We start from the raw sequence: 27,790 nt of genomic DNA, 5'->3' as shown, positions 1-27,790 counted from the left end.
CTGATCTTGCTAACTGCATGCCTCACCTCCTGCGGCCTCGCTGCACAAGACTTTCTTCTTTCACCACTATTCTGTCCACCTCTTTAATGCAAAAGTTAACCAGTATTCTCAATCATTCATCCCTTTCTCTGGTAAACTCTGGAACTCCCTGCCTGCTTCTCTATTTTCACCTTCCTATGACGAATTTCTTCAAGAGGAAGGTTTCAAGACACTTATCCTTCAATTTTTGACTACCGCTTTGGATCCTTTTATGGGACTGGCATCTCAGTGGGCTTTTTTTTTATTGGATTTTTGTTGCCCTTGGCCAGTGTCCCTCCTACATAAAAAAAGAAAGAGAGAGCCAACCAGTAGGAGAAAAACATTATTATTATTATTATTATTATTATTATTATTATTATTATTATTATTATTATTATTATTATTATCATTATTATTGTTATGTTATTGTTATTATTTCTGTTATCACTATTGTAGCATTACTTTTATTATAACTATTACGTGTACTACTACTGCAAATGCTACTACATCTTCTACTACTCCTAATTTACTCCTACTCCTACAACAACAACAACAACAGCAGCAGCAGCAGCAGCAGCAGCAGCAGTAACAACAACAACAACAACTACTACAACAACAACAACAACAACAACAACAACAACAACAACAACAATTACTACTACTACTACTACTACTACTACTACTACTAATGCTATGCTGCTGCTGCCACTACTACTACTACTACTACTACTACTACTACTACTACTACTACTACTACTACTACTGCTGCTGCTGCTGCTGCTACTAAAACTACTACTGCTGCTGCTGCTCCTGCTGCTGCTGTTGCTATTACTACTGCTGTTGTTACTACTATTATGCTGCTGCTACCACCACCACTACTACTACTACTACTACTACTACTACTACTACTAGTATACCACAATTACTACCATTACTACTATTACTACTACGAAAAATAAATACACAAAACAGTGAAAACAAAATCAGATATAACCACGAGAGGGAGAGAGAGAGAGAGAGAGAGAGAAAGAACGTTGCCTCAAAACTGCTCCTCATCTTGTCAGTTGCCTCTAGTGAAGGAAATGAGGAAAACGTTACATAATCTCTCTCTCTCTCTCTCTCTCTCTCTCTCTCTCTCTCTCTCTCTCTCTCTCTCTCTCTCTCTCTCTCTCTCTCTCGGTGAACTTCAAGAGGAGGAAGCCTTTTTTTGGTTCATTCTTTTCTTTTTTCTTTTTTTTTCCGCCTCGGCATCGATAAATTTTTCGAGATGACGTCTTATGTGTTTTGGAAATTTTGGTTCATCCCTTATTTTTTTCAGAGAGAGAGAGAGAGAGAGAGAGAGAGAGAGAGAGAGAGAGAGAGAGAGAGAGAGAGAGAGAGAGAGAGAGAGAGAGAAAGAGAGATGCAATATTTTAAAGATTTATTTCTGCTCTAACATTCAAAACTCGTATACCAAACAGCTGACAGTAAAGAAAACGAAGATAGTTCATTTCTAACAAAATCAAGATAGTTCATTTAAAGATAGTTTTTTTTTCCACTACATTTCCCCTTCCCCTCTTCTTTCCTTAATATCTTTCCCCTCAAGTACTTTTTCCCTCCATCATTTCCTCCATTTTCTTTTTTTCCCTCTTGTGTGTCTTCCTTTCCTTCCCTCTTGTTTTCATTCCCTTAACATCTTTCCTTGTCCCTCGAGTTTATTTTTTTCCTCTTCCATTTCTTCCCCTGCTTATTTTTTTCTTCTTTACATGTGTGCTTCTCTCTCTCTCTCTCTCTCTCTCTCTCTCTCTCTCTCTCTCTCTCTCTCTCTCTCTCTCTCTCTCTCTCTCTCTCTCTCTCTCTCTCTCTCTCTCTCTGCCAACTTAAAAATCTACCAGCTTTATGAGAGAGAGAGAGAGAGAGAGAGAGAGAGAGAGAGAGAGAGAGAGAGAGAGAGAGAGAGAGAGAGAGAGAGAGAGAGATTTACACACAAGAAAGAATGATTGAGTTCAAAACAAACGAGATAAAACACGGAAAGAATAATAATAGTGATAAAAGAAATAGAGAGAGAGAGAGAGAGAGAGAGAGAGAGAGAGAGAGAGAGAGAGAGAGAGAGAGAGAGAGAGAGAGAGAGGTGGCAAAGTAAAAGAAAGGAGTGAAAAATGAGTGAGTGAAGGAAAGGAAGGAGTGAGAGTGGAGAGGAGACAGAGAGAGAGAGAGAGAGAGAGAGAGAGAGAGAGAGAGAGAGAGAGAGAGAGAGAGAGAGAGAGAGGTTTGCACAAAAGAGAGCGTGAGCGCGTGGAAAAGCAAGTGAAGGAAAGAGGGGAAGGTTATAGGTGAGAGAGAGAGAGAGAGAGAGAGAGAGAGAGAGAGAGAGAGAGAGAGAGAGAGAGAGAGAGAGAGAGAGAGAGAGAGAGAGAGGGAAAGTTGTGAATGATGGTAGTGATGATGATGGTGATGATGATAAGAAATAATGTAAAAACCAACATCACCTCCTCCTCCTCCTCCTCCTCCTCCTCCTCCTCCTCCTCCTCCTCCTCCTCCTTTCCTCCGCCTTTCTTCCTGGCTTTCCTTTGTATTCCTTTGTATTCCTCCTCCTTCTCTCCCTTCTCTCACCCACTCTCTCGTCTCTCTCACCTTCCCTCCTTTCCTCCATCTTTGCTTGAATCTTTCCTCCTCCTTTCTCTTGTCCTCCTGATCATACCTCTCTCTCTCTCTCTCTCTCTCTCTCTCTCTCTCTCTCTCTCTCTCTCTCTCTCTCTCTCTCTCTCTCTCTCTCTCTCTCTCTCTCTGCATAAAGTGTGGCGGCCCGAAGGTGTTTATCTAAGGGAGGGGGGAGGGAGGGAGGGAGGGAGGGAGGGAGAGAGAGAGAGAGAGAGAGAGAGAGAGAGAGAGAGAGAGAGAGAGAGAGAGAGAGAGAGAGAGAGAGAGAGAGAGAGAGAGAGAGGGGGTGAGAGGGAGAGAAAAATATGAGGTGGTGGTGAGAGGTTACTGGAGAGGAAGGCCCGTTTGGGAGAGAAGAATGAGGAAGAGAGAGAGAGAGAGAGAGAGAGAGAGAGAGAGAGAGAGAGAGAGAGAGAGAGAGAGAGAGAGAGAGAGAGAGAGAGAGTTAACATTTTAATTAGCTACGTAATATTCTACTAATTTATTTATACGAATATCAATAAGATAGATGATGGTAATAATAATAATAATAATAATAATAATAATAATAATAATAATAATAATAATAATATATAAAACAATTCCGTATATAATTTTTGGATCACTGCGCTTCCAAACTACAAAGTCTCTCTCTCTCTCTCTCTCTCTCTCTCTCTCTCTCTCTCTCTCTCTCTCTCTCTCTCTCTCTCTCTCTCTCTCTCTCTCTCTCTCTCTCTCTCTCTCTCTCTCTCTCTCTCTCTCTCTCTCTCTCTCTCTCTCTCTCTCTCTCTCTCTCTCTCTCTCTCTCTCTCTCTCTCTTACGGAAGGAGAGAAAAAAATATTTAATAGATTCACTTTTCTCAGTGTTTGATGTCAGGGTGTGGTGCTGAAGAGAGAGAGAGAGAGAGAGAGAGAGAGAGAGAGAGAGAGAGAGAGAGAGAGAGAGAGAGAGAGAGAGAGAGAGAGAGAGATATGTAGGACGCACTTTATAACTAATACCCCGTGCATATCACCCCCCTCTCTCTCTCTCTCTCTCTCTCTCTCTCTCTCTCTCTCTCTCTCTCTCTCTCTCTCTCTCTCTCTCTCTCTCATCCGTGACTCATGTGGGAGGCGTGAGTAAAAGATGTCTGAGGGGATCAAAATTGGAAGAGGAGAAAGGGAGGGGAGGGAAAGGGTAGAGGGAGAGTAAAGAGAGAGAAGAGAGGCAGTGAGAGAGGAAGAGTTATGTCGAAAATAGAAGGGAATGACACGTTTTGTGAGAGTGATTAAAGCTCTCTCTCTCTCTCTCTCTCTCTCTCTCTCTCTCTCTCTCTCTCTCTCTCTCTCTCTCTCTCTCTCTCTCTCTCTCTCTCTCTCGTGATCTGGTTTTTGTTGTTTTGTTTGTTGCTACCTTGTCTTATCTTTCATATTAAAGTTATCTCTCTCTCTCTCTCTCTCTCTCTCTCTCTCTCTCTCTCTCTCTCTCTCTCTCTCTCTCTCTCTCTCTCTCTCTCTCTCTCTTTACGTGACAGAACACACACACACACACACACACACACACACACACACACACACACACACACACACAGACACACTAGCCCACAGAGAGAGAGAGAGAGAGAGAGAGAGAGAGAGAGAGAGAGAGAGAGAGAGAGAGAGAGAGAGAGAGAGACAGACGTTTGAGGAAAGATGGAAGCGAAGTCTTATCTTCTTATACCCACATCTCTTAATGCACTCTCCTCCTCCTCCTCCTCCTCCTCACACATGCACACTACGTACGTACTTTCTTTACCTGAACTCTCTCTCTCTCTCTCTCTCTCTCTCTCTCTCTCTCTCTCTCTCTCTCTCTCTCTCTCTCTCTCTCTCTCTCTCTCTCTCTCTCTCTCTCTCTCTCTCCTACTCAGGCGTGAATACACTGGCGCCTCATTCCTACTCTACCCCTCTCCCCCTCCCCCTCTCCCTCTCCCCCTCTCCTTCTCCCTCTCCCTCTCCCTCTCCCTGTCCCTTCACAAAGCTTAGGTACCCACTGTCCTTGTGCCTGAATCTATATCTCTCTTGCCGGGGCATTTATCTATGAGTAAGTGAAGGGTCAAGTGTGTACGTGCGTATGTGTGTGTGTGTGTGTGTGTGTGTGTGTGGGTGTTTGTGTGTGTATGAGTGTGCGTTGGTGGGTATCTAGGTGTGTGGAGGTGGTTGTGTGTGTGTGTGTGTGTGTGTGTGTGTGTGTGTGTGTGTGTGTGTGTGTGTGTGTGTGTGTGTTGTGAGGTGAACAAAGCGCCTTACAGAGAGAGAGAGAGAAGAGAGAGAGAGAGAGAGAGAGAGAGAGAGAGAGAGAGAGAGAGAGAGAACACTGGTGGCATGACATGACTTGCTTCTTTAACACTAGAATCATCTCCCACTGTCACACCTACGCTACTCTTTCCTCTCACTCCCCGACTCACTCCCTCACTCACCTGCTTAACCCTTTCCATCTCCCCATTCATCTCTACCCTTCAGCCTCCTTTCCTCTCCCTTACACCTCTCCCAGTCCTTTCATCATCCACTCCTATCCCCAGTTACTCACCCACTCTCCCCTCTCCCTCTCTCTCTCCCTCTCCCTCTCCGTCTCTCTCTCTCCTGCAGCAGCCCCATCCCTCATTTTCTGTACAAACTGCTGTCGCGCCTGACCATAAGCCAGAATTAGGTCACACTGTCTCTTTAGTGTAAGCAGGACTGGAGTTTGTATCCTTAAGTTCGCTTCGGGTATGCAATGGGGTTTTTGAGTGTGTTTGTGTGTGTGTGTGTGTGTGTGTGTGTGTGTGTGTGGATGATAAGTCTCTCTCTCTCTCTCTCTCTCTCTCCTCTCTCTCTCTCTCTCTCTCTCTCTCTCTCTCTCTCTCTCTCTCTCTCTCTCTCTCTCGGCAACACTTACCTCTTGATAAATTATGATGTGCAGCTGTCTTTTTATTTTTTTCTTTCTTTCTGTCGCTCCCTCACTTTCACACTTTTAATTTCTTTTCCAGTAACTTCAAATTTCCACCAGAAAACACAGTCCTTTGTTTCCATTTATCTATTTATTTTTATTTTTATTTTTTTAGTATGTATGTTCACTTTTATCTAGAGTTTATTTCCTTTTCTTTTCATTGTGGAGTTCTTTTTCATTCGAGTTGATTTTTTTGCCTTTAGTTTATATTTTTTCTTCTCTCTATCGTGTGTGTGTGTGTGTGTGTGTGTGTGTGTGTGTGTGTGTGTGTGTGTGTGTGTGTGTGTGTGTATGGAGACATTTACAGTTGCACCCTATCAAGAAAGCAAGCACACACACACACACACACACACACACACACACACACACACACACACACACACACACACACACACACACACACACACACACACACACACACAGGGAGTTTCATTATTTTTCATTTAGTTTAGTGTTGAAAGTCAGATTTCCGCACTTTTATCACTGTTTCCTTAGCGTACTGGTCCTGCATTGCATTACCATATCCTTCCCCACCACCACCCTTGCTGTCCCGAGGCAGGGGATGGGCGGAACACAAGACATCGGGGACTAAATGTGACCCCATACCGGTACTCAAGTGACCCACGGGCGAGAAAACAGCAGGTGACCCCACGTGTCGTTTCTCTTTCCTCAGTGGAAGCCCGATGTTCTCACCGACGGGTAGGTCATCTTTATCCGCCCCCCCCCACACCACCCAGGGGAAGGGGCGCGACACTCCACCTCGCCCCTTTATGACCTGCCCTCTTAGCAGCCTACCTCTCCTCGCTGCCCTCCGCTACCCTTACACGGGGGGGGGGGTGGAAAAGGGTAATAAATAATGTGAAAACCGGGTTATGAGGGAGTCGAGGGCGCAGCAGAGACGGAGGGTGTTGCACGCCTACTCATCCCCTTACACCGGCCCAGCGCGACTGACGGCTCTTCGAGGGGAAACTTACAAAGAACCAGGCGTGAGGGGTGGTCTCCACGCATGCGCCAGTCCGGGGCGCCACATACAGTCGGTTTTCCCAGTGATCGATACCAGCTTCTCGCCCTAACGACTCTACGAGATCCCAGCCTGGGTTGAGAGTATCAAAAAAGGCAAATTTCTGAGAGTTAACCCTCCTCCTCCTCCTCCTCCTCCTCTTCCTCCTCCTCTTCCTCCTCCTCCTCCTTCTCCGCCTCCTCCTCCTCTCCTTCTCCTCTTCCTCCTCCTCCTCCTCCTCCTCCTCCTCCTCCTCCTCCTCTTCCTCCTCCTCCTCAACCCGCCCCATCCTTTTCTTTATTTTCCTCACCATCCAAACAGAAGTTCAGGGATAGCAGGGATAGGTTGGGGACAGCCAGGGATCACACTGTTAGGATTTCCTTGTCTCACCTGAGCCGTCTCTTGCTTACTAGGTTACACGCGCCCGCACGCGCGCTCTCTCTCTCTCACACACACACACACACACACACACACACACACACACACACACACACACACACACACACACGTGGGAATATCGTTTATGGAAATTGATGCTGTTCCTTTCTTCGGTTCGTGTACTGTTCTCGACCAACACATTGTCAACTCTCGCAAACAAATGTATGTTTGATTTTTCTTCTTTTCTTTTCTTGTGTAGCCTTTTTGTGGCTCAAGAACAGTGCAGGTTTTCATATATAGTCAGAAAAGAAAAAAATTTACAAGGACTCACATTTAATGAGTGCAAAAGATCATGCATAATAATAATAATAATATATATATATATATATATATATATTATATATATATATATATATATATATATATATATATATATATATATATATATATATATATATATATATATATATATATATATATATATATATATATATATATATATATATATATATATATATGTATGTATATATATTTTTTTTTTTTTTTTTTTTGGTAATTCATTTATTTTGTAGAAATATTCTACACAATATTTTAATGGCTAGTCGCACTTAGTGATTGGTGTTGGTGTATCAAGGAAATGTAGGCGAGCAACTGCTGCGTACAAGTAGCCAATGTCTGCAACTCTGAAATGACTAAAAGGGTTCAAGCTTCATAATGTTAGATAAAAAAATTTTTTTTGAAAGAATTTAATTCTCAAATAGAATGGCAATCATTAGAATACACTCAGTAATCACGTTCTAACTGCGGAATCATGAGGGAGCTGTAAAAGATTAAATGAATTTATTATGGTTGTGGATGACAGATGGACATAGGTAGGTGGTCTTAATGACTGAGGGAAGCTTATTCGTCATTAGAATGCTTTTGTTTAATTTCACGTCTCTTTTTTTTTTTCGTATGATTGGTAAGACTGCGAGAAAACAATAGTTTACTCTTCCTTATGATATACACGGACTGTATGGGAGTGGAAGTTGGGTTGTTCGAGCAAAACAGCAGCGTTGGGGATGCGCCTGTCGAAGGGGAAGCCCATGGGACGCTTGTCAGGGTACTGCCCACCATGAATACCGCAATAGCCGTGGTTGCCGCCATGATCATTCGAGTGAAGGTCATCATGCGCGGCGTCATCGCCGCTGGTGACGAAGACGGTGAACCAACACTCGAGACCCTTCTCGTTACCCTTGGGAAGCAGTAGCCTCTGAGGATGTCCACAAGAGTGTCCATGGTCAAGCACCAGCTCAGAGCCGCTGGCCACGGCCTCATCAGCCAAGCGGATGAGTTCCTGGAAAGCGGGGCGGTCGGGGATAGCCACGTTGGATTGGGTGGCATCACGGTGATAATCGTGCTCTCCAGCTTGGACTAAAAATAAAAAGTAATGATTAACATATTTCCTCCAAACCTCTCGTAAAAATGTTACATTGTTAATTATAACCAGAAATTTGTGCCTAGCTACAAAATAAATAGCTTACCATTAACCCAGAAAGTGTCAAGCAGGATGGAGTTCCAGCGACCCTCTTCCATGTCTAGCCTGACGCCGTTGTTGTCGTACTTAGGGGTGAGGTACACGCGGACGGTGACTGTCTCGGCATGATCGGCTTTGTAGTGGATGTTGTACCCGAAGGGCTTGTGGTTAAGACGAGGAACGAGGGCATGGACTTCCACGTGTTTCACGTTGTCTGCGGTGTCGAGAGAGTTGCCGAGATCGAACTTGAAGTCCTCAAAGAAGGTAGAGAGCTCGTCGACGTCGACACCCGTGATTTCGACGTTGTCATACTTAAGATCGGCGGCGGTGTAAGGTGGCAGCTTGTCCTTATGCTCCTTGAAAATATTATCCATGTACTTGTGGAGGCGGAAGAAGGAGGGATCGCGTGTAGCGGTCTCGAAGTGTTCCATCACGCCAGGTGGCATGTTGAACTTGCCATGTGGGTCGGCCTGGGCGCCCAGCACGCGGTGAGCCTGGTTGTGGAGGGCGCCATAGTAGGAGGGGTTGACGCTGGATGTAGAGGACTCAATAGCGGCACCCAGTACGTCAATGCCATGGTTGTTGTCAATGTCGATGTGAGAGCCGTCAGATTTGTCGACGTAGCCGTGAGCAATGGCGTCGCGGATGCGGCTCTCCATTTCTTTCATGTCTCTGATGCGAGCCACGCCGTCAACATCCTCAAAGTTCTTGTTGTCGGGACGTGTGGGGAACTCTCCGCCGTATTTGTAGTTTGTGTGGGGAGCAAATCCTTCCTTGATGGGGCGGTCCCAGTACAGCTCATCAACCGGAGGCAAGTAGTTGGAGAGACGCTCGGCATCGAACCTGACAGTAAGCTGGTGATGGGCCCAGAAGAAGAGCTCACCCTTGCGATCAATCTCGTCTCCATGCCACCAGAAGGGGAAGTCCATATGCCAGTGGACGTGGTGAGAGTTCATGCCAATATCTTCACCGAAGTAAGCGACGCGCTGCTCCTTATTCTTTTTGGATCCAGTGAAGTCCATGTGGAATTCGCCGGGGGTCTGTGTCATCTTGGCAGTGTATGCCCTGTCGAGGACCTCTGAGTTAGTGAACATGTGGGGTGTGACCTCGTAAAGTGGCGGCAGCACGACGTCCTGCATGAAGTCAGAGTGAGAGACGGCCACGTAGATGGCGTAGACGAACTCGCCCTCGTTCATTCGCTCGCGGAAGAAAGCGGCGTTGCCCACGAAGGTCTCGAAGTTCTCGCAGTTGAGGAGGACATCAACCAGCATGAGGGCCTCCTCCCGCTGGCGGGTGTTGAAGAGGGAGAACCAGTGGTGCTGCTCGAGGAGGCGACCGGCATCGAGCTCGTCCATGAGGTGGTTGACGGCATTGCCGCCATCCTTGCAGCTGCCAGCATTGCCCCTTGGGTCGAAAGAGTTAGAGAGCTGCTTCAGTTCAGGGAATTTGGAAAGGATGGGGCTGTGGATCCTGTACAACAGGCGATTGACTGCCTGCTGTCTGTGGGCGAGATCCGCGCCTTCGGCCACAGCGGCCACGAGGAGAACTGCTGCCACCGCCAACCACTTCATGCTGCCGGCTCTAGCTGTGAGAAACCCAACCGCCGCCTGCCCTTATATACCGCTCGCCTTATCACTGCATGAGTTCGACAGGCAAAAAATAGTGGCTGAGTGATTGTGCAATAGGAGTCTTTGTACTCTCTTCCTCGATGCAACTTCTGACCTTTGAGCTAGATTTGTGGATCTTTTAGCTTACCATTATTTGTTGGATAGGAAGAAACAGCATTAACAATTCTTTTTAATTTTAGGAGGCTACACGACATTTGTTATCTAAATATATGGCTTTTCATTCCTTCGTGCACTACATTATGCTTGTTCTCTTAGAAATTCGAGACGCCTTGAAATATCGTCTATACTGAGCGTTGTACAGTCATATATATTCTAGCATATGCTTAAATGATTTGGAGAGATAAGTGATAAATATGTTTATCACGTGCAGCCCGCTGAACCCATCAGTACGATGGCCTTGTTCAAGAGACTCTTGTTGTTAAGAGGGTGTTATCAGCCTTGTTGCTGTTGGTGCATTATTACTAGTAAATATGTACCGTGAGGAAGTCTTCGATCTGATGTGATAGGAGTGGCACGCTAAGTCTCTAGGTAATGATAATGATATTAGTGGGGATGGTGATAACAGTAAGGAAAATGAGAACTAGAAGGAAGAGTATATTCTTGTTATTAATGATGATACTGGGGTAAATGATACCTTAATGGTAAAAACCACTAATTGAGTCTGCTTCACAGTGGCACTGTAACAGCATGTTGTGCTGTTGCACTGCAACAGTGCACAGTGGCACTGCAACAGCATGATTGTGATGTTCACAGAACATCTGTTCTGTGAACATCACAATCTGAAGAATTTTAAAACGCTTATAATTTGAACTTTCCATAATAAGGTTCAAGAAAACTAAAGATGCAGTGAATATCTGAGGACATATAATGAATACATCAGTACTACACCAACATGTTACACTACTACTACAGGAAACATTGTGAAAGGATATATTATCTCAAGAGAGTCGTGAAATCATATATATACTAGTATGGCATGTAGGAGCTTACATAGTGCTCTCTACCACACAATTCGAATTGCTTCTTTCGACATGTTAGTAAAAATAGAGAAAAAGACAGATACTCCTAGAAAATTAGAAATAATGGAAGTAATACCATAGTTACGTAGATGTTAGCAAACATTTTACATACCTAAGTGCTGAGAATGGAATGTGCAGGTAAGATTAAAGAAAAAAAAATTAGGATGACAAAAAACAAAATACACTAAAGTAGGCAACAAACACAACAGACCCTGAAAACTAACACACGGGCTGGAGGGAAATACATGTACAAGAGGCAGGTAATGGTGTATCCGGAGATGACTGCACCATATAGGTCTGTCTAGAAAGTGATATTAGTGTCAAGAGAAGAAAATTGGCATGTCTAAAGGCAAGTATTGGTGTATTGTCTAGAGGTGAATACAGGTGTGTCAGGAGGCGAGTGCTGGTGTGTCAGGAGGCGAGTGTTGCTGTGTCTCTTGGCGAGTGTTGGTGTGTCAGGAGGCGAGTGTTGGTGTGTCAGGAGGCGAGTGCTGGTGTGTCAGGAGGCGAGTGTTGCTGTGTCTCTTGGCGAGTGTTGGTGTGTCAGGAGGCGAGTGTTGGTGTGTCAGGAGGCGAGTGCTGGTGTGTCAGGAGGCGAGTGTTGGTATGTCTCTTGGCGAGTGTTGGTATGTCAGGAGGCGAGTGTTGGTGTGTCAGGAGGCGAGTGTTGGTGTGTCTCTTGGCGAGTGTTGGTGTGTCAGGAGGCGAGTGTTGGTGTGCCAGGAGGCGAGTGTTGGAGTGTTGGAGTGTCAGGAGGCGAGTGTTGGAGTGTTGGTGTGTCAGGAGGCGAGTGTTGGAGTGTTGGTGTGTCAGGAGACGAGTGTTGGAGTGTTGGTGTGTCAGGAGGCGAGTGTTGGAGTGTTGGTGTGTCAGGAGACGAGTGTTGGAGTGTTGGTGTGTCAGGAGGCGAGTGTTGGTGTGTTGGTGTGTCAGGAGGCGAGTGTTGGAGTGTTGGTGTGTCAGGAGGCGAGTGTTGGAGTGTTGGAGTGTCAGGAGGCGAGTGTTGGAGTGTTGGAGTGTCAGGAGGCGATTGTTGGAGTGTTGGTGTGTCAGGAGCCGAGTGTTGGAGTGTTGGAGTGTCAGGAGGCGAGTGTTGGAGTGTTGGTGTGTCAGGAGGCGAGTGTTGGAGTGTTGGAGTGTCAGGAGGCGAGTGTTGGAGTGTTGGAGTGTCAGGAGGCGAGTGTTGGAGTGTTGGTGTGTCAGGAGGCGAGTGTTGGAGTGTTGGAGTGTCAGGAGGCGAGTGTTGGAGTGTTGGTGTGTCAGGAGGCGAGTGTTGGAGTGTTGGTGTGTCAGGAGGCGAGTGTTGGAGTGTTGGTGTGTCAGGAGGCGAGTGTTGGAGTGTTGGTGTGTCAGGAGGCGAGTGTTGGAGTGTTGGTGTGTCAGGAGGCGAGTGTTGGAGTGTTGGTGTGTCAGGAGGCGAGTGTTGGAGTGTTGGTGTGTCAGGAGGCGAGTGTTGGAGTGTTGGTGTGTCAGGAGGCGAGTGTTGGTGTGTTGGTGTGTCAGGAGGCGAGTGTTGGAGTGTTGGTGTGTCAGGAGGCGAGTGTTGGAGTGTTGGTGTGTCAGGAGGCGAGTGTTGGTGTGTTGGTGTGTCAGGAGGCGAGTGTTGGAGTGTTGGTGTGTCAGGAGGCGAGTGTTGGAGTGTTGGTGTGTCAGGAGGCGAGTGTTGGAGTGTTGGTGTGTCAGGAGGCGAGTGTTGGAGTGTTGGTGTGTCAGGAGGCGAGTGTTGGAGTGTTGGTGTGTCAGGAGGCGAGTGTTGGAGTGTTGGTGTGTCAGGAGGCGAGTGTTGGAGTGTTGGTGTGTCAGGAGGCGAGTGTTGGAGTGTTGGTGTGTCAGGAGGCGAGTGTTGGAGTGTTGGTGTGTCAGGAGGCGAGTGTTGGAGTGTTGGTGTGTCAGGAGGCGAGTGTTGGAGTGTTGGTGTGTCAGGAGGCGAGTGTTGGAGTGTTGGTGTGTCAGGAGGCGAGTGTTGGAGTGTTGGTGTGTCAGGAGGAGAGTGTTGGTGTGTCAGGAGGCGAGTGTTGGAGTGTTGGTGTGTCAGGAGGCGAGTGTTGGAGTGTTGGTGTGTCAGGAGGCGAGTGTTGGAGTGTTGGTGTGTCAGGAGGCGAGTGTTGGAGTGTTGGTGTGTCAGGAGGCGAGTACTGTATTGATGTATACGCAAATTGAGAATATAACGTTCAAACAATAGACAAGATTGGCCTAGTTATGGTGATGGTGGTGTCAGTGGTGATGATTGATCATGGTGTTGACTATTGCCATTAATGGTGACTTTTGCTGATGGTGATTATTTCTAATGATAGTGATGACCACTAGTAACAATGAGTGATGGTACTCGTACGTTAGTAACCGTCAAAGTGAATGATGAAAATGGTGTCTCCCGGTGATAACGCTTACTGTTCGAGCTGGTGGTTGTAATGGTGATGAATTTAATGATGAATGTGAATGGTGATGATGGTGATGAAAATGGTGGTTTTGGTATGTGTTGCAATGATGATAACAATAGTGGTGATGATGGTGACAGGATTGGATTGTTGTGGTTATAAAAGTAATGGTAGTAGTGAAGGTAATATTGGGTATTTCATTGGTGACAATGATATTAGTAATGGTGATGGAATGATTGTTTGAAGTAGTGGTGTTTGCTTTGGAGACGATAATGGCTATTATGATAAGTACAACAGTGATGGAGGTAAATGACTGAAACGCCTGACGTTTAAAGCATGCTTGCGCGCGTCCATTGGTGTGTGTGTGTGTGTGTGTGTGTGTGTGTGTGGTCAGCTCCTTTATACTCAGTTATCAGTTCTTTCCTTTTCTGTTCTCTGTTTTCTTTTTTTTTTTTCTTTTTCACTATTCAGAGGGAGCTGAAACAACACAGGAAATAACAAAAGCATTGTTGGGTGGCGGGAAAAGGTGCATTTATTGGTCAGACATGGAAAACATAAAAGAAAAAGGGTATATGTTAGGACTAGCTTCTGTATTTGTTTGATATTTAACTTTGCTAAGCGTCATTCTAAATGTTGCAAGAGGCAGTAGGTGTTAGCAACATTTAATGGCCCTCCTTGTGATAGACGCGGACAGTCTTGCCAAAGAAGTTGGGCAGGTTCTTGACGACGCGGAGGTCTGGAATGCGCCTGTCGAAGGGATAGCCCATGGGACGCTTGTCAGGGTATGCCTTGCCATGAATGCCACAGTATCCATGGTTGCCATCATAGTCATTCGAGTGAAGGTCGGCATGTGCTGCGTCATCGCCGCTAGTGACGTGCACATTCAACCAGAATTCAACACCCTCCTTGTTACCCTTGGGCAGCAGTAGATTGTGGGGATGACCACAGGACCTGCCACTATTCACTTCCAGCGGATGATTATTCTCCACAGCCTCGTCAGCCTTACTTATGAGTTCCTCGAAGGAAACACGGTCTTGGATGGTCACACTGGAGTCGAAGCTACTACGGCGAATGTTGTGCGTTCCGGCCTTGACTGTGTGGGAAAAACAAAAGGTAAGACTGGAAAATATATCTATTCAATTACATTGTTATATTTTCCACACCTATGATTGACATTAATATACTTATACCCATCAATGCACACTCTCACATTTACATCCACTTACCTTCAGCCCAGAAGTTGTCGATCATGATAGCATGCCAGCGATTTTCGTCAATGTGCATCTTGATACCATTTTCGTCTCTAACGGGGGTGAGGTAGACGCGAATGCTGACCGTATCGTCATGGTCGGCGTGGTAATGGATGTTGTAGTGGAAAGGCTTGTGGTTAAGACGGGGAATATGGGCATGGACATCTACATGTTTTACATTGTCTGCTGTGTCGAGAGAGTTGCCCAAATCAAACTCAAAGTCTTCAAAGAAGGTGGAAAGCTCGTCAATATCGACGTCTGAGATTTCGACGTTGTCATACTTAAGATCGTCGGCGGTGTAAGGTGGCAGCTTGTCCTTATGTTCCTTGAAAATGTTGTCCATGTACTTGTGGAGGCGGAAGAAGGAGGGATCGCGTGTAGCGGTCTCGAAGTGTTCCATCACGCCAGGTGGCATGTTGAACTTGCCATGTGGGTCGGCCTGGGCGCCCAGCACGCGGTGAGCCTGGTTGTGGAGGGCGCCGTAGTAGGAGGGGTTGACGCTGGATGTAGAGGACTCAATGGCGGCACCCAGTACGTCAATACCATGGTCGTTGTCAATGTCGATGTGAGAGCCGTCAGATTTGTCGACGTAACCGTGAGCAATGGCGTCGCGGATGCGGCTCTCCATTTCCTTCATGTCTCTGATGCGAGCCACGCCGTCAACATCCTCAAAGTTCTTGTTGTCGGGACGTGTGGGGAACTCTCCGCCGTATTTGTAGTTTGTGTGGGGAGCAAATCCTTCCTTGATGGGGCGGTCCCAGTACAGCTCATCGACCAGAGGCAAGTAGTTGGAGAGACGCTCGGCATCGAACCTGACAGTAAGCTGGTGATGGGCCCAGAAGAAGAGCTCACCCTTGCGATCAATCTCGTCTCCATGCCACCAGAAGGGGAAGTCCATATGCCAGTGGACGTGGTGAGAGTTCATGCCAACATCTTCACCGAAGTAGGCGACGCGCTGCTCAGGATTTCTCTTGCTGCCAGTAAAGCTCATGCGGAATTCGCCGGGAGTCTGTGTCATCTTGGCAGTGTATGCTTTGTCGATGACCTCTGAGTTAGTGAACATGTGGGGTGTGACCTCGTAGAGTGGCGGCAGCACGACGTCCTGCATGAAGTCAGAGTGAGAGACGGCCACGTAGAATGCGTAGACGAACTCGCCCTCGTTCATTCGCTCGCGGAAGAAAGCGGCGTTGCCCACGAAGCTCTCGAAGTTCTCGCAATTGAGGAGGACATCAACCAGCATGAGGGCCTCCTCCCGCTGGCGGGTGTTGAAGAGGGAGAACCAGTGGTGCTGCTCGAGGAGGCGACCGGCATCGAGCTCGTCCATGAGGTGGTTGACGGCATTGCCGCCATCCTTGCAGTTGCCAGCATTGCCCCTTGGGTTGAAAGAGTTAGAGAGCTGCTTCAGTTCAGGGAATTTGGAAGGGATAGGGCTGTAGATCCTGTACAACAGGCGATTGACTGCCTGCTGTCTGTGGGCGAGATCTGCGCCCTCGGCCACAGCGGCCACGAGGAGAACTGCTGCAACCACCGCCCACTTCATGCTGCCGGCTCTAGCTGTGAGAAACCCAACCGCCGCCTGCCCTTATATACCGCTCGCCTTATCACTGCATGAGTTCGACAGGCAAGGTACTGGGGCATCTTTGTCGTCATCCTTTACGTACGCATAATCTACTTGCCCAATAATAGGTATTAATTAGTCATTTCATCCAACACTGACATACAGACAATCACCCATTTTTGCCTTGCACCGTCTTTCATCTTCCATTTTTTTTTTCTTAATGATGATTTGGCTAGCTCTTGGAGTACATTCTGCCGTGGAGATCCTAACCTTTTCTATATGGTCGTTTCACACTCTCTCTCTCTCTCTCTCTCTCTCTCTCTCTCTCTCTCTCTCTCTCTCTCTCTCTCTCTCTCTCTCTCTCTCTCTCTCTCTCTCTCTCTCTCTCTCTCTCTCTCTCTCTCTCTCTCTCTCTCTCTCTCTCTCTCTCTCACACACCACACACACACACACACACACACACACACACACACACACACACACACACACACACACTTTTTTCATATATATACAGCATTCTATTTTATTTGTTTTATTCTTTTGTTTATTTGTTTATTTTATATATCTATTTATGTATTTCATTTTATTTATTTTATTTATTTATTTATTCATTTATTTTTATTTTATTTTTTTATTAATTTATTTACTTACTTTGCTGAAAAAAAAAAAAAAAACATCTACGACAAGCATTTATCTTTCGCAATCATTCTTTATTTCATCCAACTGAATTACACCATTTTCTTCTAGTAACAATGGCGCGATATCAATGCACAGTCCAGGGGAGAGAATATAACCAGTTACTGTCACTTCCATTGTGTTTTGCGCTTTGCTTCAATTCAAAGTTTTATGATCTACCCTTATTCTCACGAAACCTAACGACAGAAAGTCTCAGCCGAGCAGAGGACCGAAGATGGACTGGAAGTGTGTGGTACATTTACCTTTGATCACGACTGTACTTATGGTAACTCTCTTACTAACTGACGCATGACTTCCATTTACGTAGAAGCAACCTGCACGATCGCCTGGGCGGAGATTAAACCCACAGGCACAGGGAGGTGTAGGCTTTACCCACTCGATCATTCCTTTGGCTGTGAGTGTCTTTTGAAACTGAAATGATAACCATGACTTAAGCCTGTGATTATCCTTCGCTAGGCAACTATTCCCATAATCGCCTGCCACTTCTCAGACGGTTTTTTTACGCTAGTCACTTAAAATAGTCATGTAGCCTAGATGAAAACAAAATGAAATGTCTCTTTTTTTTCTTTGTTCCTGTAATCACGTTCTACTTTTTAGGCACATTTTTCCACTAATCACAAAATAGTTTTGTAGACTGGGTGAAACAAAGTCATTCTCTCTCTCTCTCTCTCTCTCTCTCTCTCTCTCTCTGTCTCTCTCTCTCTCTCTCTCTCTCTCTCTCTCTCTCTCTCTCTCTCTCTCTCTCTCTCTCTCTCTCTCTCTCTCTCTCCCCTTTGTTCCCATTATCATGACCACGTTTAGACTTCCATTCTTGCACTAATGACTTAGAATAGTTACATAGTCTAAATAAAACAAAATTAAACTACTATTCTTTTCTCCTCGTTGCCGTAATTATCGTCTACTTATTAACCACTTTCCTTTTGCACTCATCACAAAATAATTCTGTAGCCTAGTCAGCCAAATGAACCTCATTTTCTTTTGTTTTTTGGGTTCATGTTAACGATTGTTCAGTGTCAAGGAAGAACAATCATGCAAGTAAAATGGGTAAGACTGAGGATCCAACACAGTCATCGCATTAAATATCAGCGTGTGATAACGAGAATATGCTCCAAACTTCCAGACCCTTCTATTGACCGCCTGTATCCGGTAGTCTTCGTATATTTGTACGTGGGATGTGATCAGATTATTTGACTAAGTTCTATAGCTGTTTTTTTTTTTCTTTTTTTTTTCTACAGTCGGTGTGTTATTATGGCTGGTAATGTGGTTGTAAGTTTTAAGAAATCACTCGGATTAGAAGTGTCAGGCTTCAGGAGAGGCCGTTGGAGAGAAATGAAAGGGAAGGATAGATAGATCAGATTTTTAACCCCTTGCTTATGAAAACCGTCATCCTAAACTCAGTTTTTTTTTTATATTTTTTTTAATGTAACTCTGAAAAAGATTAATCTGATGGCGTGTTTAAGGCAGAAGCAGTTAGAATACACGTAGCAGATATAACTGAAAGGAATAAATAGATTTTTTTTATTTATTTATTTATTTATTTATTTATTTTTTTACCTTTGATCATGAAAAACGTTATTCTAAACTTAATCTTAATTTTCCTAATTGCGTCAAGGGGAATCTGATGCCGTGATTAGAGCAGAACCAGTTAAAATAAATATGGCAAATATAATTGAAGGAAATGAATAAATATAATCGATTTTTAAACTTCTGATTATGAGAAAACGTCATCGTAAATTGAATTTTCCTAATGGTGCCCAGAACAAGGTGAAGTTGGTATCCTGGTTAAGGCTGAGGGATAAAGAAATAAAAAAAAAAAAAATAAATAAATAAAGGAAAATAAGATGAAAGAGTTAAGGGATAAAAGGGTGAAGGAACAGGAGAACCAGAAGGTGGTGAATTATCTAATGAGGCAAGTGTTTACGAGTCAAGAATGGTGATAAGAAAGTCTCCTGTCTCGATTCACCCAGCAACACTCCATGATCTTTGTACTGCACTTGTAGCCTCCCCGTTGTCATCCGGCGCCGAGAAACCTATTCCTCCCTCACATCCACTCCTTTCCCTTACTCACCCCTTCCTCTTCCTCAGCAAGCCTCGTTTGAGTTGCTTCCCTCTCTCCAGCTGATCTACCATTCTCTTACTTTTGAATTTTGATGTGTGTTGTAGGGATTGTGTTAGTTTTCTTATTTTCCTCCTTCACCTCTTTTTCCTCCTCTTGCAATAATTATTTTCTCGAATCTTCTTGTTCTTGTTCTTTGTGCCCTTGTTCTTCTTGCTCTTATTCTTGTTCTTGTTCTTGTTCTTCTGTTCCCTTCCTCCTCCTCCCCCTCTTCTCTACCCCCTCCTCATCCCCTCCCCCTCTCCCTCCCCCACCCCATCTTCTTCTTCCTCTTCCTCTTCTTTACCCTTTTAGAGATTCACTCTCTCATTAGATACACCTCTTGATTTAAATATATTATTATCATACTTCTTTCAATTAACATACAAGCAACTCTCTCTCTCTCTCTCGTCCTCTCTCTCTCTCTCTCTCTCTCTCTCTCTCCCTCTCTCTCTCCTCTCTCTCTCTCTCACTCTCTCCTCTCTCCTCTCTCTCTCTCTCTCTCTCTCTCTCTCTCTCTCTCTCTCTCTCTCTTCCTGATCACTCAAGTGGGGGTTACTGTAACTTTCCAAGAAGGGGTAGTAGAGAGGGGGATGACCTGTACCAAACGTGAAGTACACACACACACACACACACACACACACACACACACACACACACACACACACACACACACACACACACACACACACACACACACACACACACACACACAGTCTTGACGTGTCCTTCAGCTACCAGTGTGGAGAAGATAAAGAGAAACACGGAAAGAGGAAAGAAAAAGCAAGAGAGGAGAAGAAGAAAGGTAGTAAGGAAACGAGGGAATGTTAAAAGAAGGAAAAGGGTAATAAAGATTAACTTACTTAAATTTCTCTGTTCCATCCGATATTTTTTTTTTAACCTTGAAAGAATTAACGAAAAGGAAGAAATGAAAACTTGACACCAAAAGACTGTTAAGATTGAGACTCCTGGTCCTGAAATGCGTTATTCTATCATAAGGACATTTTCACAAGCCACAGAAATTATTAGTCGGGTTTTCCTGTTTTCTTTTCCCACTGACGATGCAAAATCCTTATCAAAAAATTACTAGAACCAAGAGATCACCTTTGAATAACCAGTGACTTCTACCAGCTCCTGCTGAACTATCACTGGAATCATGTAAACCCCTATGGAAACAAGAGCCCCCTTTGGAGCCTGTTAGAGGCAGTCAAGGTAAGACACCGGAGTGTTTTTTTTTCTTTCTTTCTTTCTTTTTATGCGGTCCTGATAACAACCTGCCGCACTCTCTTCTAATGTGTTGAACTTCACTTAAGATATAAAATAAAGAGAAAAAATCTTTCTGATCTGAAAACATTACAGAACCTACCACCGCTGTGGTCGTCGTGTGCTAACATTGGGATCACTGCAGAAAAACATAAAGAAAAATAAAATTAGAGGTTGATTTATTTTTTGCTAGGTTATAGGAGAACCTTTCTAAAAGACTGTAGTACAAAATATTAAGTCTTAAATTTCTAGATAATAAAGGAAAAGACGGATCAGCAGTGAAAGAGATAACGAACCCTTGATGTATGAGAACTTAACCCTTTCACAGCGATATGCAACTCAACACTGAAAGCAATGTATGGAGGCTTTATAGGAATCTACCACAAGAAAGAAAGGCATAAACAGGAGAGATTTTGCAATTTCTAGCCAGTATAATGTTTGGAAGAGGCTGCAGAACAAGAAAGACGTCTCAGAGTGGTCAGTGGTTAAGGAAAGATGTGCCAAATAGTAGAAAGGGTTAAATGAAGACAAAACGCTAAACACTGTAGAGGTGAATGTAGTACCTTACTTTACCTAATCACAACTGCACCTACCTGCCTACACACACACACACACACACACACACACACACACACACACACACACACACACACACACACACACACACACACACACACACACACACACACACACACATACCTTTCTCGAATCACTTGAAACAATTGTTATCGCTGCTTCTCTGGTTGTTGTTCCCCTTCAAAGATTACTCCTTCAAGAGACCCAGGAGGACACCGCCTGATTGCTGTCCTCTCCCCTCCCGCACTCTCCCTTCACCCCCCCGTCATCCGTCCTCCCCCACTTACCCCCTCATCCGTCCTCCCCACTATATACCAGCTTAAAGACTCCTCTCTCTCTCTCTCTCTCTCTCTCTCTCTCTCTCTCTCTCTCTCTCTCTCTCTCTCTCTCTCTCTCTCTCTCTCTCTCTAAGTATTCCTCACCTAATTTTTGTGTCTTGAGAGAGAGAGAGAGAGAGAGAGAGAGAGAGAGAGAGAGAGAGAGAGAGAGAGAGAGAGAGAGAGAGAGAGAGAGAGAGAGAGAGAGAGCGTGTGTGTGTGTGTGTGTATCCACTATTTCCAGCTTATTTATTATTTGCACTTTATTCTCTTTATTTTTCTGACAAACACGTCGTTATTTATCGCCGCTTCGTGTCGGTCAGTCAAAGAGAGCAAGAGAAGGGCGGGGCGGGGCGGGGCGGGCAGTGAAGGTTGGTGATAGGGAAGCTAAGAGACAGAGAGCGAGGGGGGAATGACCATGGAGGGCGGGGGGCAGGGAGATGATGAGAGAGCGTACGTGATCAAGTGATGAGATCTGTTGTCATGTCACACACACACACACACACACACACGCTGGGTAGTTGACAGGACACAAGAAAAGGTAAAGGAATGGAGGAGAGATGTTTAATTAGTATAGAGAGGAAGTGTTATCCTTGAAAAATATTAATGTTTCTGTTATCTCCATTATTTCGTTCATATTCTCCTTTTTTTCTCCCTATTCTTTCATTTTTTCCCTACTTCTCTTTTCTTATATTTTTTTTTCTTTTCCTCTTTTTTGTCTTCTGGTTAATATTTTTTTTCTATTCTCTGCATTTAATTTTTCCTCTTCTTGTCTTCCCTTATTTCAAGAGCCATGTCCACTTCTAGTTTTCTCCTTTCCTGGTTTTTCTTCACGTATCTTTCCTCTTTTTTGATGTTTCTTCTTCTCTTATTTCATGCTTGTCTTGGTTTCTCATTCTCTTTGTCCTTCTTTCCTCCTTTCCCCCATTTCACTTCTCGTCCTTTCTCCTTATCCTTCATTCCCTCCCCTCTCTTCTCCCTCTTACTTTCCCCTCCCTCTCCTTCGTCTGTCCCAGCATTCTTGCGTCTCTTTTCTCCTGTCTTTCCACCTTCCCCTTCTCTTATCTTATCCCTTTTCCTTACACTTCCATGCTTCTTCTCCCTCTCACTTCCCTCATTCCCTCTTCTCCCTTTCCCGTCCCCGCCCTGCATCTTCTCACCCTCTCCCGTTGCTTTTTAATTTCCTCGCCGTCAGTAACATAGCAACACACTCTTAAGTCTTTGAGCTAATCTGTTATCGTCACCCATTGAAAGACCTTGATCTGCCTAACGTTATCTTTATCATTTATCTCCTTCTTGACCGCTGGTTGTTGACACCCCGCTTGTTCTCCTCCTCCTCCTCCTCCTCCTCCTCCTCCTCCTCCTCCTCCTCCTCCTCCTCCTCTGCTGTGGGTGTTCCTGTTTCCAAGCGTTCAAGAGCTTTCTAGATACGAGGTCCCTGTTATTATTATTTTTTTTGTTATTATTTTTATAATATTTTATAGATTAAGCACACACACACACACACAAACACACACACCTTTGTCCCGCCCCCACGTCCTGCCATCCTCTCCAGTAACCAGCTACTACCCATCAGGTCTCGCACTGACGCACTCACAGACAGGCCCAATCCCACAACAGCAAAACTTATCAATAACAAATTAAATTCACCTTTGTAACTGATGTTTTTGTAGCTAACAATGATTTATTCGCCGACACCTAATTTGTTCCTTCTCCCAACCTACTTTTTTTTCTTTCATCTATAAATTTTCACTTTCATGGTTGCCTTTCTAAATAAAGTCCTTCATTATTATTATTATTATTATTATTATTATTATTATTATTATTATTATTATTATTATTATTATTACTATTATTATCATTATTATTATTGTTATTATTATTATTATTATTATTACACACACACACACACACACACACACACACACACACACACACACACACACACACACACACACGCACACACACACACACACACACACACACACACACACACACACACACACACACACACACACATGCGCGCGCACTTTTTTTTTCTTTTTTGTATTCGTAATGTAGTTTACTTTCAGTTCAAGTGTTTGATTATGTTGAACCCTTTACTTGCTAATGACACCTAATTATTTCACTTGAGAAGCCTCTAAGCAGTCTAACTTAGCAGAAATTCAGCCTCATGCACTTAAACGGCTTTACTGAATATTATAACTTATGCTTGCACAGGACTATTTCATTAATAAGAGAAGAAAAAGCCACACCAGGCAAGGGGGTTATGGCGCCTCTACAACGTCATATGGCGCCATGTGCTCCAGTGTGTGTGTGTGTGTGTGTGTGTGTGTAGACAGATAGATAGATAACAGATAAATACATTGATTGATGGAGCAATAGATTTTTTAGATTATATACTCAAGAGTTTTGCTTGAAGAATTAGAAAGATCGTCAAACGGCTTCATATAACTTTATGAACTAGTAACGGTAAAACTGGCGGCATAGGCTACAACTGCTCGTGGCTTGGATACTCATCTCCGTCTGATTGGCCTCTGAGTCTGTGGTGGTTAACATCCCTAATCCCTTACCCAGGGACAAGGCGCATCAATCTCCACAGTTTATCTTCCCCAGCTTTCCACAAGTATCCATTTATCGATCAAATGGAAGAGAAGATTGGCAGCTGGGTGAGGTGTGCGATGATTGCCCCATTCTGCAATCATATTTTAAAACACTGCTGCGCCCCTCCGTACTTCTTTCCAAAGGCTCTAGTTGAATTTTTACGAGTTTTTAGGGATTTTTTTTTTACGTATATAGTGACAGATTAACAAGATTTCTACATTATTAACAGGAGAAATACTTTTAAGAACCCGGCAAATAATTTTTGTGGCCTCTGAAAGTGGCGTTTCGGAATACGGACGTTGGATTCGACCCGCAGATTCGTCGCCAAATGCTAGACTGCGCACTAAGATTGTCTGATGTGTATAATATATAGCTACGTAGCAAGCGTTTGTAGTGTTATATCATGTCTTTCATCATGTAAGGCGTTCAGCATATGATAACCATGTATTATATCAGTTTGTTTAATGTATTATGTTGCATGGAACAATGACAAAAGCTATGAAATAACTTCGCAACGGCTCAATCTCTTTGGGTATTTTCACTGACCATTCGTTTACATTATTGTTGAATGCTATTTCCATACTCTTCGTTTTTGTGATTATTATATTTGTTCTTTTTATTTTTCTTCTTGCATTTGTCAATAAGAATGATAAATAATAAACAAATAGTAAGTGAAAGCGAGACAATTGGTGAAGCTAACTAAGCTTTCTAATACTGCTTCTGTCATATCCTTAAATTCTGAAATGAATTATTATGACGACGATATTAAACTTTATACATTAAAATATATATTTTTATACTATAAATTAGAGTACATATAAGTAACATTTAGTCTGAAGTACCAAATGCAAGGATGAGTTACTGAAGTGAAGTCGGTAAGTTTAAGTAGCACAGCAACATCACCTCGCCTGGTCCATGTAGCGAGCACACAATATTTACCTCCCTTGTGCTGAGCTACCGGGCCAAACCTCTGTGCGGTCGTCAGGAGGAGGTGGTGCACGGGAACATGGAAGCAGCAGTAGGGCGCGGGCGTGGGCGTGGGCGGGGCGGCGTGGCGGGCGAGGGCGGGGAGCTGGCGGACCTGCGGCGGCCACACGTCCCCCCTGACCTGCCGCAGCCCGGGCCTCATCTCGCCAGGGACGACGCCGCCAGGCCCCCAAGTATGACTCACACACCCCCTGCTGCTCCCTGGGCACTCTGGGCTGGTGGGGCACGCGGGGGTCACCGAGGGGTGTGGCGTTCCTAGGCTGGGGTTTCTTTAGGGTGGTGTGCCCGTGTTTGTTTACGTCAGGGCAAGTGGTGGGTTTGCACTGACTGCTTCCCGATTGTGTCATAACGAGGGAGTTGTGTTGTGTGAGTGGATCTGGTATGTGGTTCTCATCCAAGTTGTGCACTTTGTTCTTACTCGTACAGTATGAACAGCGCCTCTTCTAGCGCCGTACACGCACACTGCTGATTAAAAAAAAAAAAAAAAATCGCACTGAGTAGTTAGCTGATAACAGATGCAACATCAAATCAGCAATACTAATAAAATTCTTAAAGACAAGGACAAAGAAAAGTTCCTGTCTTTTAACGATCATGTAATAATCTTTGGTTGAACTGTATCTGCTTACTGTACTTCCATGCTGTCTGACCTCTTTGCCAAGGTACAGCCTTCTTAATCACATGTTGGGAAGGCGAGATTCACAGATAGGGAGAGCAAATTCCACCAAACACTAAGGCATACCTCACACTACCTGTCTTTTCTGGAGGTGGTGTGTGTCATCAGTTATTGAGAGAATTAATCAGAGCTGCCGAATATTTTTCCATGAGATGGGAGTGCTGGTGTCATTGAAGTACACAGTGGCAATAACACTCCTATCTCATGAAGGGATATTTGATAGCTTTTATTATTTTCCCATCACCAAAGTGACATTGTTGACGACACTTCCCATCTCCAGACAGACACAAAGCAAGTGGTGAGAAGGAAGCTGAACACTAGCCACACCAAAGGCACACAGCTGTCATGCATCAGCAGGCTCATGACTACACAATAATAATGTCCTCAAAATTAAATTTGATATAACATTACTATGTATAAACTTCAACTAAGGACTTTGCCTTCCCTGGACTCTGGACGTGGAAGTTATGCCATGCCCCATGCATTAGCCTTAGTCTCTTGGCCATAGGTATCTTCCTGACTCTTACAGTTCAGCCTTTGCCATATAACAATGAAAACCTTGTCAAAAAATTAATCTAATTCAACTTTTTTTATCTTTACTTTTTTTTCATTTTCTTGACTTGTAGCAGTAATAGGTATTTCTACTGTAGTTCTGTTTGGTAGCATAGGTGGTCATCCCATCCTGTTTGTAGAGGCATAGATTGTTGCTCCTTCCTGCAGACAAAAGCAGGATATTTTGAATGATGGCTTTATAGAGGGTCGTGCTGTCTCCCAGGGCTCCACAATGCAATTGCTGTCATAGATAGGGTTGGTAGGAAATATGTTGGTATTCTTCAGCTGCTCAGTAATAGCTTGACAAATGGCCAGCTTCCAGGAAGACTTGAGATTATTATGTCCAAGTGCTGACTACCCACCCCATCTAGCTGCATGGAAGTACTCCAGGTAGTGGTTCTTTCTAAGACCCAAGTGCAATCAAATACCAATCTACAGAAGTGCCCAGTTTCCTGGCAGAAAATTGGATTTTTGAATTAGATTTAATGCCATGTATGTGATTCCATTGCAGGATTAAAGGCTTCTCCAGTGATTAGGAGAGAAATTAAGCACAGTAACATGCCATACCTTGTATCCAGTCATTTATTTTCATGCTTTCATCGAATCATCCAGTCTTCATTCCCTTCACAAGTTTCTACATATATTGCTTTCTAATTTGTGTCTGTCATGATATAAAATCATAACATTTTTATTAATTTGTTTTCATTATTTCTTTTAGATGTGCAAGATTCAAAATGCAAGAAGACATTTTCGCTATCAGCGGAAGCTCCAGAGTTTGTGCCGAGAACCTTTGTACAGCCCCAGGCACCCTTACAGGTCCACTTTCCCAACCCAGCACAGAACATGCAGCACATCCAGCAGGTGGGGCCTTAAGCCTTGTCACTTTTTGGTGTATGTCTCAGTGTCTGATATCAGAGGATCTTCCTTAGGTCCAGCTTGTGACATTGTCGTAACACCATAACTCATCAATCTGCAAGGGTTCCCATAACGTGTCCTTACTTCCATGTTCCGCTGTTTTTATGATAGTCAAGTCCATTTCAGCCCTCTGCCAACTTGGCCCATTTTGAATAACTAACTCACCCTAGGTATCCTGCCAACTCAGACTATTTTGATACCAACTTGGTTCATGTGCCATACCTCACAGTAACTTTTTCTTTTATTAATTAATTAGTTAATTAATATATATATATATATATATATATATATATATATATATATATATATATATATATATATATATATATATATATATATATATATATATATATATATATATATATATATATATATATTGTGTGTGTGTGTGTGTGTGTGTACATGCACACATCTAGTTGCATTATTTAAACTTGTGTCCTGTTGTTTATCTACTTTAATAACTGTAATTTGTGTATATTTACCTGGTAGTGACACACAGGAAAAGGGCTGTGATCATGTGTGTGTGTGTTATTTTATTTATTTTACTTGATTGTGTTTTTGAATTTCTTTTCACATTAAGTGAAGTAGGCCACAATTTAAAGTATCCAAGGCTGACAGCACATAAATTAAAGGGGGAAAAAAAAATCAGAATTACTTGGAGATGTGTCTGAGAAGTGTCTAGCAGATGCTCCATGATGACTTGGAATACAAGAGTTATCATACCCCCAAAAAGCCACTGTTAAATGCACTGCAGAAGGACAAGAGAACCAAATCTTGCAAGAAATACCAAGCATGGAATGAGGAGCAGTG

The 27,790-nt window shown here is 44.0% G+C and overlaps 5 protein-coding genes across 8 annotated transcripts in view; 2 read left to right on the top strand and 3 right to left on the bottom strand.

The window, feature by feature from the left end:
- Positions 1 to 6,798, bottom strand: part of LOC135090746 (uncharacterized) — a 121,170-nt gene extending 114,372 nt beyond the window's left edge. For 3 of the 4 annotated variants that reach the window (XM_063987784.1, XM_063987787.1, XM_063987788.1), the window contains exon 1: positions 6,374 to 6,798. The gene's annotated coding sequence lies outside the window, so the exon portion shown is untranslated. The remainder of the gene's footprint in view (positions 1 to 6,373) is intronic. The other variant, XM_063987786.1, reaches the window with a different exon arrangement.
- Positions 6,799 to 7,487: 689 nt separating this feature from the next.
- On the bottom strand, positions 7,488 to 10,395 carry LOC135090750 (hemocyanin A chain-like). The gene is made up of 2 exons (XM_063987797.1): positions 8,480 to 10,395; positions 7,488 to 8,369 (listed from the first exon to the last, which is right to left on the bottom strand). Exons 1-2 carry the CDS (start codon positions 10,041 to 10,043, stop codon positions 7,942 to 7,944), a joined length of 1,992 nt encoding a protein of 663 aa, XP_063843867.1. The 5' UTR covers positions 10,044 to 10,395; the 3' UTR covers positions 7,488 to 7,941.
- Positions 10,396 to 11,131: 736 nt separating this feature from the next.
- On the top strand, positions 11,132 to 13,279 carry LOC135090800 (keratin-associated protein 16-1-like). The gene is made up of 2 exons (XM_063987866.1): positions 11,132 to 11,188; positions 11,516 to 13,279. Exons 1-2 carry the CDS (start codon positions 11,132 to 11,134, stop codon positions 13,277 to 13,279), a joined length of 1,821 nt encoding a protein of 606 aa, XP_063843936.1.
- Positions 13,280 to 14,003: 724 nt separating this feature from the next.
- Positions 14,004 to 16,368, bottom strand: LOC135090749 (hemocyanin B chain-like). Its single transcript, XM_063987796.1, has 2 exons — positions 14,721 to 16,368; positions 14,004 to 14,587 (listed from the first exon to the last, which is right to left on the bottom strand). Exons 1-2 carry the CDS (start codon positions 16,282 to 16,284, stop codon positions 14,157 to 14,159), a joined length of 1,995 nt encoding a protein of 664 aa, XP_063843866.1. The 5' UTR covers positions 16,285 to 16,368; the 3' UTR covers positions 14,004 to 14,156.
- Positions 16,369 to 24,713: 8,345 nt separating this feature from the next.
- LOC135090753 (polyadenylate-binding protein-interacting protein 1-like) overlaps positions 24,714 to 27,790 on the top strand; it is a 12,777-nt gene continuing 9,700 nt past the window's right edge. The window contains exons 1-2 of the mRNA XM_063987803.1: positions 24,714 to 25,013; positions 26,784 to 26,926. Coding sequence (XP_063843873.1) covers positions 24,860 to 25,013; positions 26,784 to 26,926 — 297 coding nt within the window. The 5' untranslated portion in view covers positions 24,714 to 24,859. The remainder of the gene's footprint in view (positions 25,014 to 26,783; positions 26,927 to 27,790) is intronic.

This window comes from Scylla paramamosain, chromosome 36 (assembly GCF_035594125.1).
Source record: "Scylla paramamosain isolate STU-SP2022 chromosome 36, ASM3559412v1, whole genome shotgun sequence".
Lineage (NCBI taxonomy): Eukaryota > Metazoa > Arthropoda > Malacostraca > Decapoda > Portunidae > Scylla > Scylla paramamosain.
This window is presented reverse-complemented; position numbering and strand designations above follow the sequence as displayed.

Coding starts and splice junctions, on each gene's coding strand:
- LOC135090750 (XM_063987797.1), bottom strand. CDS start 10,043: ATGAAGTGGTTGGCGGTGGCAGCAGTTCTCCTCGTGGCCGCTGTGGCC. Junction 8,370..8,479: donor TGACACTTTCTGGGTTAATG/GTAAGCTATTTA, acceptor TTTTATTTTTAG/TCCAAGCTGGAGAGCACGAT.
- LOC135090800 (XM_063987866.1), top strand. CDS start 11,132: ATGTTAGTAAAAATAGAGAAAAAGACAGATACTCCTAGAAAATTAGAA. Junction 11,189..11,515: donor GAAAATTAGAAATAATGGAA/GTAATACCATAG, acceptor GTGTGTCAGGAG/GCGAGTGCTGGTGTGTCAGG.
- LOC135090749 (XM_063987796.1), bottom strand. CDS start 16,284: ATGAAGTGGGCGGTGGTTGCAGCAGTTCTCCTCGTGGCCGCTGTGGCC. Junction 14,588..14,720: donor CGACAACTTCTGGGCTGAAG/GTAAGTGGATGT, acceptor TTTCCCACACAG/TCAAGGCCGGAACGCACAAC.